The sequence below is a fragment of the Paroedura picta genome, chromosome 4, assembly GCF_049243985.1.
Source record: "Paroedura picta isolate Pp20150507F chromosome 4, Ppicta_v3.0, whole genome shotgun sequence".
NCBI classification, from domain to species: domain Eukaryota; kingdom Metazoa; phylum Chordata; class Lepidosauria; order Squamata; family Gekkonidae; genus Paroedura; species Paroedura picta.
In genome coordinates, this window is record NC_135372.1 from 55,728,158 (window position 1) to 55,741,131 (window position 12,974).

The following is a 12,974-nucleotide window of genomic DNA, read 5'->3' on the forward strand; positions in this document are numbered from 1 at the left end:
GTGGATGCATCTGTGACGTCTTAGCAGTCGTTGCACAGCTCCTCGAGGAGACTTTGCCTTGACTGCTGAAATCACTGCAGGAAGTGACAACTATAATAACCTGACTTCACCAAGCCCTCCATGTAATTGTGGGCCTAAGAGTCTGAGAACGGCTTAAACTGCCTCATCAAGAGAGCTTAAGAGTGTCTCAGCTACCTGATGAAAAGTTAATGGACTTGCAAATACCTTGCAGAGGCACATACAAGAACTGCAGTATGTAGCAGTGAGTTTCAGTGGAAAGCAGGGGCTGATTCAAACTGTAAGGTACCAAACATCAATCTGTTTCTATGTAAGGAAGGAGGGGAAAACACATGAAAACTGCACCTGTTGGGAATTCATACTTGACTCTGTCTTCCCTGAAGTTATATAGACTGATGTGATTATTTGCCTCCAGTTTTATGTTTTTCCATATACAAAATGCTGTATTTATCCAAATAGAAGATGTGATACAATCCATCTAGGTTTTTTTACATAAATACAATTTATTATGGATAATTTATACGTGAATGGCACAGCTGGGGGCGGGAGATGAGTCTTTTTATGTGAGAAAACATGGTTCCTAACTTTTACATTTGCCCTGAGTACAACTCCAAATGGAACAGCTGCTGCTAAGATAAAATCAATAGAATTCTAGGTCCCCCCCCCTTTTTTAAACAAAACTGTCTCTTTCTGAAAGCACATTATGAAGGGCTCTTGTCAGTCAGTTACTAGATGTGTCAAATCAGCAAACAGAAGGTAAGACGGCTGACAGTTGCTGGACAAGTGGCTGAACAAAACTGGCAAAGGAATCCAGGATGCTGCCAAGAACTTATTTGAAAAAGCAGGAAACAGCTGGCTTTACTATTTAGTGTCATGATGGGATATGTGCGTCACTTCTTTCATATTCAATGGGCAGGCAAACTTGAGTGAAACTGAAGAATATTCCTTCCCTGTTTCAGTTCAGGTCTACACTACAGGGCGGGTGGAAAAATAGTCTTTCTACTTCCTGCAGAACTCTGCTAATGTGCTTTGACTACAAGATGAAAACAAGAGCTAGAATAGCACCTCCCTGTGTATTTATCCCAGCATGGTCCACCTATGAGCAACAGGCTTGAAGCAAAGACATCACTTGCCCAATCAGTAGAATAACTGCAACGGGCCAACATAGCATGGAGATATCAGAAGAATCTCAGGGCAGGTGGAGAAAATATAATGATTCTAGTACGATCCATCTATAATATTTCTGGTCTGCCCTTCCTGCAAGAAGCTCATGGGATTGTATGTCTCCCTTCCTCCCTCTTCCCTCACCAACAATCCCATGAGGCATGTTAAGCTGAAAAAGAGTGACCCAATGAGCATAGTGGAGCAGGGATTTGAACTTGTGTCTTACTGGCACTAATACAAAACTCTTATCACCTTATCACAGTGGCTAGTGAAATATTGTGTGTTATTGATCTCTCGTAAAAGAACAGTTAAGTTCGGAATCATGCTCATTGATTCAGAGGTGAGCCACATTACATCCAAAAAGCCTTTGTTTACTATCTCCAGACACATCAGAAGGGAGAGACATGATTCACAAGCTGATACTTAAGCATAATTTAAGAGGATTTCAGACAGAACACTGACTCACTCTCCAACAACAATTTAATAATAGAGGGCCACTCAGAGTTCAAAGCCACCTGCTAAGATTCCCACTGTATGTCTGCATCTAATCTCTTCAATGGCTCCCATAATGAATGCAAGAGTGCATTCACCTCTAAACGGATCAATGGTTCTGAAGTTATTTCCGACCATCCATTTTCCCAAACAACTCACCCTCAGCGGTTGTCGTTTTCTCAGCCTTTCGTCTAGATCCACACCAGTAAGATGGCTGCAAAGGGAAATGCCATGGCCGTGGTATCCCGTAGTCTCCTAAAACAAAAGCAAGTTGGTAGGGTGCACAAGCTCCTTTGTATTATGCTACGGGGAAGAACCCATCTATGCAAATCTTACGCTGCTAACAATTACTTGCCGTTTCATTAGCAAGAAATGTAGCTGCACATTAGGTGCTCTAACAAAGCACTACACTACCCACCACAGACCAGCCTTGGTTTAAAAAAAAATCAGTCTTAAAAGGAGAAAAGAATATATACATTATCTATGGCTCCTTTGAAACGTCTTTTGTTTTCAAAACTGAATTTCATTAAAGAATTAACCTCTCCTCGGCCTAGAGATGGTTTCAGGCTTTAATAATCTGCAGGATATGCCTCAAAGTGTCTGCCTGAGGCGAACAATGAATGGGGAAATTCCTAGTATGCATTATTAACTACTACAGCATCCATTGTCCCATTCACCATATTATATTGCATCGCCCAACAAAGAGCCTGGGTTCCAGGCTGAGAATCCTAACTGTAACTTTTATTTCAAACTTCTGCAGACAAAAAGGGAGACTGAAGACAAAACACTCCAGATGGGTTAACCATTGCATGACAGCAATGACAGCCACAGTTAAGGCTAAGAGGGATCCTATCAAACATATTCCTAGTGAGGCAAAGTGTTTTCCTGGTCAGCTTTGCATGAATTCAGCATCTCATCTAAACTGTGCTGCAACCCATGTGTGCTTAGTTAACCCACCAGAACTCCCTGGATCTCTCATTTGCAAACAAAGTACCCAGAATGGCTTTGCAAGGATTGCTGCATAGTATAAAACAAGATGCTGAGCCCAGGCAAAGAAGAAACATTTACTTTTCTATCAGGTCTAAGATGTGAAACCAGGATTTCAAATACGGTACCCAGCTTCCTGGAATTACAGCTGCTCTCCAGATTACAAGCGCCAATTTCCCTGGAGAAAATGGCTGCTTTGGAGGGTAGATTCTATAGCATTATACTCCTCTGAGATTCCGCCCCTCCCCACACCAAACCCTCTAGAGCAGGCTTTCTCAGTCAGGGTATCATGAAACCCTGGGGTTTCTTGGCAGCCCTGGAAGGGTTTCCTGAATGGATGTGAGTTAATTAAATCTTAATGTATGTTTTTAAATTGGTTAAGCACTTATTGGGTGATATGACCATATATGGTCATGTTGACCCACCCACCCCTCCCAAAAATGGCCAAAGATGGACCTGGAGGGGGTGGGAAGGGGAGGGGCCCCAAGTCGGCATGTACACAGCTAGGCTTCCCAACTATATTCTGCACCATTGTGCCACTTCTGGAGTTTCTCAAAGCCTGAAGAACGTTTCAAGGGTTCCTCAAGGGTAAAGAGGTTGAGAAAGGCTGCTCTAGAGGCTCCACTTCCAAAAGCTCTACAAATTTCCTAACCCAGAGCTGGCAACCCTAATTTCAGTTTTTGAGCCCCATGGCCCTGGAATCTTTTGCAATCCTCATGGATGCCTTGTAAGAATATTTATGGAAAATTTCCTTGAGAGCATAAAACCACTAACCTAACATAATTTATGAACAATGACAGAGATAATCAGGAGGAGCTTGGGCAGCTTGAAATTGGATACAGAGAGTGGGAAAAGAGCTTTGAACTTGCCACAGGAGAACATCCCGTGGAGTTTCAAGCCCTCTGGGAATCTGATGTGGAACCACTATCTCCTGAAGTGTGTGCTCTGTTTCATTCCAGCATGTTGTTTGCGTACTTGTAAATAAACAGATATTACAAAGACATAATACATTTTCAGTACTCTGTTGACCAAAGGAAATAAAATATTTTGATACTGCTCCTGGGTTCCTCACCTCTCAGGGAACATGAATACAGATATATTTTGTTCCTTGCATAAAATAATCATTTAAATGAACAGTTGGGTATTTTTCTTGGCATATATTTAGGTAAAAAGTACTACCGTGAGAACTTGTCCCTTTTTGAATCTTATCTATATTTTGGTTTCCCCTCCTTTTCTACACAGTTTAATCCCAGGTGATCTCAACTGTTTATTTCTTCCTGGTGGTTTTCTAAACATTTTTTTTATATTATGAATTCTGAGATAATGTTATGAGTATAGATGTTCATTAGGATTAGGAACATAAGAAGAGCCCTGATAGAACAGACAAAGAGCACACGGAATCCAGCGTCTTGATACAAGAGTCAGGTGTTTCCACAGAGCCCACAAACACGGCATGAAGCCAATGGCTTACTCGTTGGATTGTCAACAACTGGTATGTGAGATTTTTTATTTTGCCACTAAGCATCTACTTGCATTTCATCTCATTTGTCATTTTGTTGATGATTCATCTCATTTGGAGATACCCTACTGGAAATAATAATATGCTTGGGTTTTTGTTATCCCGAATAATTCGGTATCTTTCACAAATTAAAGTACCTTACTGCTTATCACTGACTTCAGATTATTTATAAATTAATTAATAGTATGGGTGCCAATACAGATTCTTGGGGAACCTCAACAGTCACCTCCTTTCTTTGTGCCAGTTTATTCCTATCGGTACGATAAAATTTAGTCAGAGTTGAAAAAAGTCTTATGGCCAGATGAGGAGTTGGGATCAACATTTTCACTAACAGAAGGATTTCTTTGTGCAGAGGGGGTCAGGGGATCCCACCCTATCCTATGTGTTCACGTATTGAACGCGGAAGACCATGGCCCAATTGTACATCATTAGGACCATATTATTGGTCCCAAAGAGCCTCTTGTGGCGCAGAGTGGCAAGGCAGCAGAAATGCTGTCTGAAGCTGTCTGTCCATGAGGTTGGGAGTTAGATCCCAGCAGCTGGCTCAAGGTTGACTCAGCCTTCCATCCTTCCTGGGTCGGTAAAATGAGTACCCAGCTTGCTGGGTGGTAAATGGTAATGACTGGGGAAGGCACTGGCAAACCACCCCGTATTGAGTCTGCCATGAAAACGCTCGAGGGCATCACCCCAAGGGTCAGACAAGACCCGGTGCTTGCACCGGGGATACCTTTACCTTTATTGGTCCCAGTTGGGATTAGCTGAGTTGGGATGGAGAGTTATTGTTGAATTAGACCACCTTCTTATAATTGTATTTCCAAATGTTTTAATGGGTTTTATGGGCTATCTTGTTTTATGTTTTTATGCTGTAAGCCGCCTCATGGTGACATCTGTCAAGAGAGGAGTGATACAAATTTTAAAATAAATAAATAAGAGTACATGGAGTCTCCCTGTTCTGCTGCAGCCCCCCCCATCCCCCATGCAATATTTCTAGATGAATTTGGGCTGCACCATCAGGGGAGGAAAAATATTGCATTTCATGGATGGAGAAAAGCCTGAGCATGGTTCAGGGGTGTTGTGATCAGGATATGCCTTTTTTAAAAGACAACTCAAAGGAGCCATCACGTAAGACAAATCAGACTCAGAAGGCAGTTTGGGTATGTTTTGTTCCAATATTTTCTTGGCCTAAATTGTCTTCCTCCTAAAAGCTATTTCCGCTCAAGGAAATGTACAGGTTGTTGTATGTTTTTCCAATTAGGTACATATATATCAGGTTTGAGGGGAAGAAAATTTAGACTGAAGAAACAGGTTAAACACCCTTTCTCCTCTTTTGGCACTGCTACCCTGACCTGATTTAGGTAATTTGTAATAGTTTTTTACTTTAAAAAGGGAAAGTTTTGGTTACAGAACTCCCACATTGCATTTAGTTAAGCCCTTATGGTCTTGTCCTAGTTGCAGAAGCACATACATTTTCCCTTGTTGTGACATGTGTGCTTCTATGTATGGGACCTGGCTGCTTTTGCCCCTAACCAAATTACAGCCTGTCACTAGAAGAATGTCAGCCTGGTCAGAGACTAGGATTTCTTGGTAGGGTTGAGCCCTGGCACCTCCAGCACTGCCTGGAAGACAGAAAATAAAGAGGACAGAATAGAACAGGACAAAGCAGGATCTCTCCTCTCACTGATACAGTTCAGTCTCCATCTATTCCTTCCTCCAGGATGGCTCTGGGAACATCTGTCCCAGTGGCAATCACTCCACACAGCCACATCCACAATTAATCTCAACCAAAAGATACATATTATGCCCCTGAAATGAGGCCTCCAGCTCTGGGAAGCTGCTCTGATGGTGGCCATTTGATGGTGGTTAACAACTACCAACCACAATGCCTACCAGGCAAAGGCCTTTGCCAGTTTTTTGAAACATGGAGCTAATGTCACATTGAGAAGCAGTGTTCCAAAAAACTGCTGGAATATGCATGAGCTGTAGTGTACATGATTCAAGAGGATATGAAGAATATCCTACAGGGGTATATTTAGATAGGGACTTCCTAGAATTTTCAAATAATCTCCTCCTGATTGGCTCTACTGGAGACTTCCTGCTCCTTTGAGCACACTTCCTCTCGGTTTGCCTTCAGATAAAGAACAGTTAGACAGATCGGTAGGACTAAGTTGTTTCTCTTCTTAATAAAACTGTTTTAATCTTGTAAGGATCCTGGTGCTTAAGACTCTTGCATATTTAAACCTTGCCAACAAAAGCCACAAGTGGTATATCAAAGAGCAACATGTGGCTAGGGTTGCCAGTTCTGACTTGGGAAATACACAGAGACTTTGGGGTGGAGCTAGACATGGGTGGGATTTTGGGTGGGGATGAACCTCAGTGTCATACAATGCTACGGGGTCCACCCTCCGAAACAGCCATTTTTTTCCAGGGGAATTTATCTCTTTAGTTTGGAGATGATCTATAGTTCCACGGGGTTCCCAGGTCCCACCTGTGGCTCCCAAGCCACTGAATATTATTGAACTATCTGGTTCCAAATTTTGCATGAATGGCTTTAATTATTATGTGATATGCAAAATCAATATTGTAAAACTCTTTCTCACACACCTTGTAAATGCTACTTATGAGTGAAATGAGGACTCTAATTTATATTAGCAGTTTGAATACCCAATTAGGTGACTATTATTTGTTACTATTTAATGGGCAGTCTAATAATGTGCTTTGATATATAGGGGGTTTTGCTGTCAAGTCACAACTGACTTATGGTGATCCCATAGGGATTTCAGGCAAGTAATATTCAGAGGTGGTTTACCATTGCTTGCCTCTGTGTAGCAGCACTGGTACCCCTTGGTGGTCTCCCATCCAAATATTGACCAGAGTTGACTCTGTTTAGCTTTTGAGATCTGACAAGATAGGGTTATCCTGGGCTATCAAGGTAAGGGTAATACAGCATAATTGGGACATGTTCTGATATCAAGATGGCTATACCTGTTTCTACTGAAAATTTTAAGTGTGGGAAAGAGATTATATCAACTTTTCTGAGCTGGAACAGGTTTTTAGTGAAAACAAAGACAAATCTTTCTTGTGTTGCACATATATACATCTCAGTGCTAAGCTGCATCATTTTTAAAAACCTATCTAAACTGAAAATCAATAGTAACATGTAATCTTTAGTTCTACAGATTAGATCTTTCACGGTGCCTTGTTTTGACTTTTGAATACACATAATATGTGGCCAGACTGGTTTCTTGAAATGAATGGAAATACTAGTTTATCTCCTTCAAACAGACACATAGATTGGAATAAAGTGACCCCTGAAGCTCCATTTTTTGTTCTTTTACACTGCATCACAACATAGGGTCAGGGGCGCCCAGAATTAGTGGGAAAGGAACTCTGCCTAGTCAGTCAGGCTATGCCCCTTTATAGCATTGTTCCAGAGTACTAGGGAATACTCTGCATTTTATAGCAGCTTGTTAGGGAAGGGGGGATATTCTACAAATGCATAGGATTCCACTACAAATTTATCTGCACAATTACACTCTCCAGGCATAGTAATGTTTGTGTGATTGAACCCCAAAAAGTATGCACTGTTTTTTTTTTAATTAGGAGGTGGAATGTATGATTTGGCAAGCTCTAACTTTACATGTAAAGGTAAAGGTATCCCCTGTGCAAGCATCGAGTCATGTCTGACCCTTGGGGTGACGCCCTCTAGTGTTTTCTGGCAGACTCAGTACAGGGTGGTTTGCCATTCCCTTCCTCAGTCATTACCGTTTTACCCCCCCCCCCCCAGCAAGCTGGGTACTCATTTTACCGACCTTGGAAGGATGGAAGGCTGTCAACCTTGAGCTGGCTGCTGGGATCGAACTCCCAGCCTCATCGTCAGAGCTGCAGACAGCATGTCGGCTGCCTAACCACCCTGCGCCACAAGAGGCTCTAACTTTACATGTAGTTACTACTAAATAGAAGCCATGGTATTTTAAACCCAGTTCTCCACCATTTCTGCTAAATTACTGCATTGTGCATGGACTTGGACTAGATGACCCTGGAGTTCCCTTCATACTCTATGATTCTATGATTCTAAGATTCCCTTGAATAATAGCAATAGTTACAATACTGTGACTGTCATTTAAAATGGCAGAGGGAATACCATACCTGGAAATACATTATCCAGGTACCAGGCAAGCAATCCATAGATAAAAGCATCAAAAAGCATCATCTGTATAGAGAGCAAGAAACTGTACTGATCGCCCTCCAGTGGGCTGGTTTGAATGTTATCCCACTGTAGCCCAAGACCTTGTTCTTCATAACGCGATAAATATTCTGTACCGAACCCAAAAGCCACAGGGGAAAGCAAGCTCTGGAAGAAATAGGGAAATGCTATGAATTTACAATGTAAAAAATCATCATGAAATCAGAAGGAAAAAAACTGAGTATTGAACATAGCCTCTAAATGAATCATTTATTCATTCATTAAAAGGGGGGAAACTAATCAACTAGGGGTGGATGTCTCTTTTTCTGTTTCATCATTCTTCTACAAACATTGCATTCTACTTGCCTTAAAATTTGTTTTGAGAATTTCTATAATTAATTTTGGACTTCACCATGCTCAGCTGCTTGCATTAATTCATATTAATCTCCCTCCCCCTCACACACACACTTTCAGATAAGCCATGTGTTTGAACAACTGTTAATATTAACATATATTTTAGATAACAGAATGCACAGAAATTCCAGCTCTACACCATTCTTCAAAATTCTTTGCTACAAAATGCAGATGTGTAAAATAAGACTGCCTAGATAGCAGAGTAATTAATGCCAGGAAAAGACAATCCAACTTAGCAGTTTTTTCTTTAGTGTATCCAAAGGTCCATAAAAAGCTGTCTATCCAGTCCCAGCAAGACTCACTTGTAACACTACTGAAAATGATTTACATATCTATTAATCTGTTTTTAAAAGCCTCAAACAATGTGGGAGATAAAATGTTCTCTGTACCTGGGTGGGTAAAATTCCTAAGCAGTTTTTCCATTTCATTTAATTATCGGACCAGATGCTTGATAGATTGGCTATAGGCTCTGTTTAACTCAACTTGTTAAATATCCAGGTACACTCATCTGTTCATTCCAGGTAAACAAAGTTTCCATCTAAACTATCAAATACAATAGCTAAAAAAAAGCTGATGCAATCACGTGCACAACTGCATGGTTAAATAAAAGGCAAAAAATACCACAACAATAATTGCCTGGAAATGTTTATTGTTCATTCACAAAATGAACTACAGGGCCATTCTTGTCCAAAAACAGTGATTGCATCCTAGCATGAAGTATAGAGTCTTCCCGTACTCCTTTCTGTTCCTGTAGCCCAGTGGTAGTCAAACTGTGGACCTCCAGATGTCCATGGACTACAATTCCCATGAGCCCCTGCTAGCGTGCCCCCTGAAGAACATTCACAGGAACTACTTGGAGGAATAGCTCTGTGTGTGTGGTGAAGGAGGACAGGAAAGTGAAATTGCTCATCCTCATCTTCTGAAAGTACAACAGCACAGGTCAAATTCATCTGACTGTCCCTCCTCATGCCAGCCCACCGACCCAGACGGCTATTCCTCTGCTCAGCATGGATTCCACAAGCCTGGGAATGATCTTTCCAGGTGCTGCAGCAACAGAGAGGAACACAAGAAAACTCTACGTGCCTTCGGCCTATGGATGCACAGCAATAAAGGAGTTTATGAAAAAATAATATAAATCATGCCAATTTCATATTGGTCACTCCTGGCACGTTATCTGGATTGCCTGGGCACAGAATTTTATCTTTATAAAAAGTGCAGTGCCAGTGCTGCCTTAGTGATCTTGTGGTGCCAGTAGGATTATGAAGATTACAAGCAAGGGAAGAATTAAGCCTTGGATCAACTTTTCTTTGCCAGGTGTCAAGCATCTTCAGCAGATGCTTACACATCGAGAGGAAAAAATCTGGGAATACTGCAAGGGCATGAGAAAACGTCAAAACAATAAATAGCTAGGGACTGACACAGCTGGAGAGGGAGAGAAGATGCCTTAGGTTATGGGCTTCCAAGAAGGTGGGGGTTAGTTTTCTCACCGCAATAATCTTGAGCTGAACAGTCAGCCGGTCCTGCCAGGCAATGCAGACAATGTGGGGCAAGTAGAGCGTGAAGTAGATGACTCCACTGCAGGCAGCTGCCAGATTAGCCTTGGAGAAGAAGGTGCTGAGCAAGAAGCATTGCATGATGCTGGCTGTAGTGAAGGTCAGCAGGAACAGGAAGAGGAGGCGGGGATTGCTATAGTGGAGCACTTTGCCATACTGAGGGGGGAGACAAATCAAACAAGAAGAGGTCAGGTTAATCACGGTCTCTAGTTAAGAGCAGAGGGCTTCCTAGAACACCCATGCATATATTTGGGGCCTTCAAATCCCACCAGAATTAACCTGCTGATCAGTGGCTAACTATTCCTCCTAGTTAGCCATTTGAATCAGAGAATATTGCTATCATTAACCCAAAACAAATCAATGTGAAACAGAAGGTTTTGGAGGGTAATCTGGAGGCATCATAACTACTGATGGGGAGTGGACTGAAAATAGGCAGATGGGAGACAGAGTGTGCAGGGTACTTGCACAAGGAGGTCTGTTGCACCAGCATGGCAATTATAGCATCACATAAACCACCAAGGACAACAGCTGTTATATCACTTCTAATGTGTTAGATTGCATTGCTTTGCAGGAGAGCACCTCCTGTGCCACGAAGAACACTGATACAACTTTTTGACATTAAACTGGCCACAACTTTATGTAGAGGATTGGACAGCACGGGGAAATGAATCCAGCCTGCTTGCCTGTGATTATAATGCCAGTGGTCTACTGCCAGTGATAATCTTGTAGTTTGCTTGCATGTTAGGTGGAGTTCCAGCTCTCTGGATTTATTCCTGTGAGGTAATTAAGTCCTGGTGTAGTGGTTAGGAGTGCGGACATCTAATCTGGCGAGCCGGGTTTGATTCTGTGCTCCCCCACAGGCAACCAGCTGAGTGACCTTGGGCTCACCACAGCCCTGATAAAGCTGCTCTAACTGAGCAGTGATATTAGGGCTCTCTCAGCCTCACCCACCTCACAGGGCCTCTGTTGTGAGGAGAGGAAAGGGAAGGCGACTGTAAGCCGCTTTGAGACTCCTTTGGGGGGAGAAAAGCAGCCTATAAGATCCAACTCTTCTTCTTCTGTCAGTTCTATTCTCTTACCTTGGTCACATGTATGTGGGTTAAGAACTTAAGGTATTGGTAATTATTTGTCCTACGGTGGAAAATCTCACATACAATGGGCTGTGTGTGTCGGAGCAAATAGGGTTCCATTCAGGAGATGGAAAAATAACAGAGAGGGAAGGCTTAAAGCAGTTTCTTCCTACTTGCCACAGTCCTGACCCAGTCATCCCACACATACTTGGTAATTGGGTTCTGAGCACAGAACGTACAGTGCCTATCTAATTGCAGGACACAGGGAGGACATGAGTAAAGTATGTCATTTGGTCAGAGTAGGATTTTGAACCTCCCAGTTCCACATTTTCTCCTTTATCCCATGTCTTTGTGTCTGTGAGGCTCAACAGAATCCATTGTCAAAATATTTTTTCTTTGAGAGATAGGGGTGAAAGATGGAGTTTGGCTCCCCCTGACGCCTCATCTTTGTAGTCATTTTCAGTGTGAGGGCTATTCTACATTTTGCAAAAGCCTGCCTGTTCATCATGTGTTGAGAAGCAGAGAGATATTGGGAAGTCTAAGCAGTCAAAAGATAAGGCAAGACTTGGCAAATGCAACAGCTGAAGGTAGGACAGCATGAAAAAATAAACTCAAATAATGTCCCAGCTGACAGGGGCACTTAAGTACAACATCCATATGCACCCTTAAGAAACAACTTATTTCAACCCAAGCAAATATGGAGTCATGATAAATGAGTCAGAGGGGTAAAGATTCCTCACGCTGAAGGTTTTATTATTAAAACACCTGGGCTTGGACTTCTCTGTAATGTTTAGAACGTGACCTGTCAGCCTAATCCAACCTGAGGCACTTGTCATGAAGGCAGTCTTTGGAGTTTCAAGTGAATTTATCTCTGTCTCTTGTCAAGTGTTGATGCTGCCTTTGGGGGCTTCTTAGAGGCTTGTGACTGATTCTACGTACTCAAAACAATCCAGGTCTCCAGAGCGTCTCCTCTTCTTATGTATAGCTCCTATTGTTTCTTGCTAGCAACCTAATACCTGCCTCACAAGTGTCAAATGGCACGCCTAGGCCTTTCCCAAAGGAAAAACCACCCACCCCAGGTGATGCTTACCATAATGAGTGCTGTCAGGAGAAACGTGCTCACAGCCATCATGATAAAGCTGTCAAGGAACCATGTGAACCAGATCACCATATTGGTGACCCCCCTGTTCTTCATGGCTTCCTTTAGCTTCATTTCTTTCTCTAGCACGATGCTCTTCACTATCATGGAGACAGAATAGATCCAAGCCAATACCATGAAGATGGGGAAGGAACGGTTCAGAGTTATCATGAAGCTGCCCAGGGAAACAAACAAAACACAGATAAAATTAATTGTTGTTGAGAAGCAATAGAAGAGGAAGGACACAGATACACTAAATATCTGCCATTCCCTTCTCTCAGAAAATCCTGGGAATTGTAGTTGTGTGAGGGCTGGCTCACACAACTTCCTGCAATAAAATTTCTGGGCTTTTTTGGAAGTACCCATGAAATTTTTAGTTGGTATAAAAAAAGTTTGTAGTAGATCTAGCCCTCATAAGATGCTACTTCCTAGCTAA

The 12,974-nt window shown here is 42.2% G+C and overlaps 1 protein-coding gene across 2 annotated transcripts in view; it reads right to left on the minus strand.

Annotated features, from left to right (window-relative positions):
- ABCA4 (ATP binding cassette subfamily A member 4) overlaps window positions 1-12,974 on the minus strand; it is a 139,490-nt gene that overhangs the window by 56,294 nt on the left and 70,222 nt on the right. For both annotated transcript variants that reach the window (XM_077332933.1, XM_077332932.1), the window contains exons 15-18: window positions 12,491-12,713; window positions 10,265-10,486; window positions 8,327-8,531; window positions 1,834-1,929 (exon numbers count right to left, since the gene is read on the minus strand). In XM_077332933.1, the coding sequence (XP_077189048.1) occupies window positions 1,834-1,929; window positions 8,327-8,531; window positions 10,265-10,486; window positions 12,491-12,713 (746 nt within the window). The remainder of the gene's footprint in view (window positions 1-1,833; window positions 1,930-8,326; window positions 8,532-10,264; window positions 10,487-12,490; window positions 12,714-12,974) is intronic.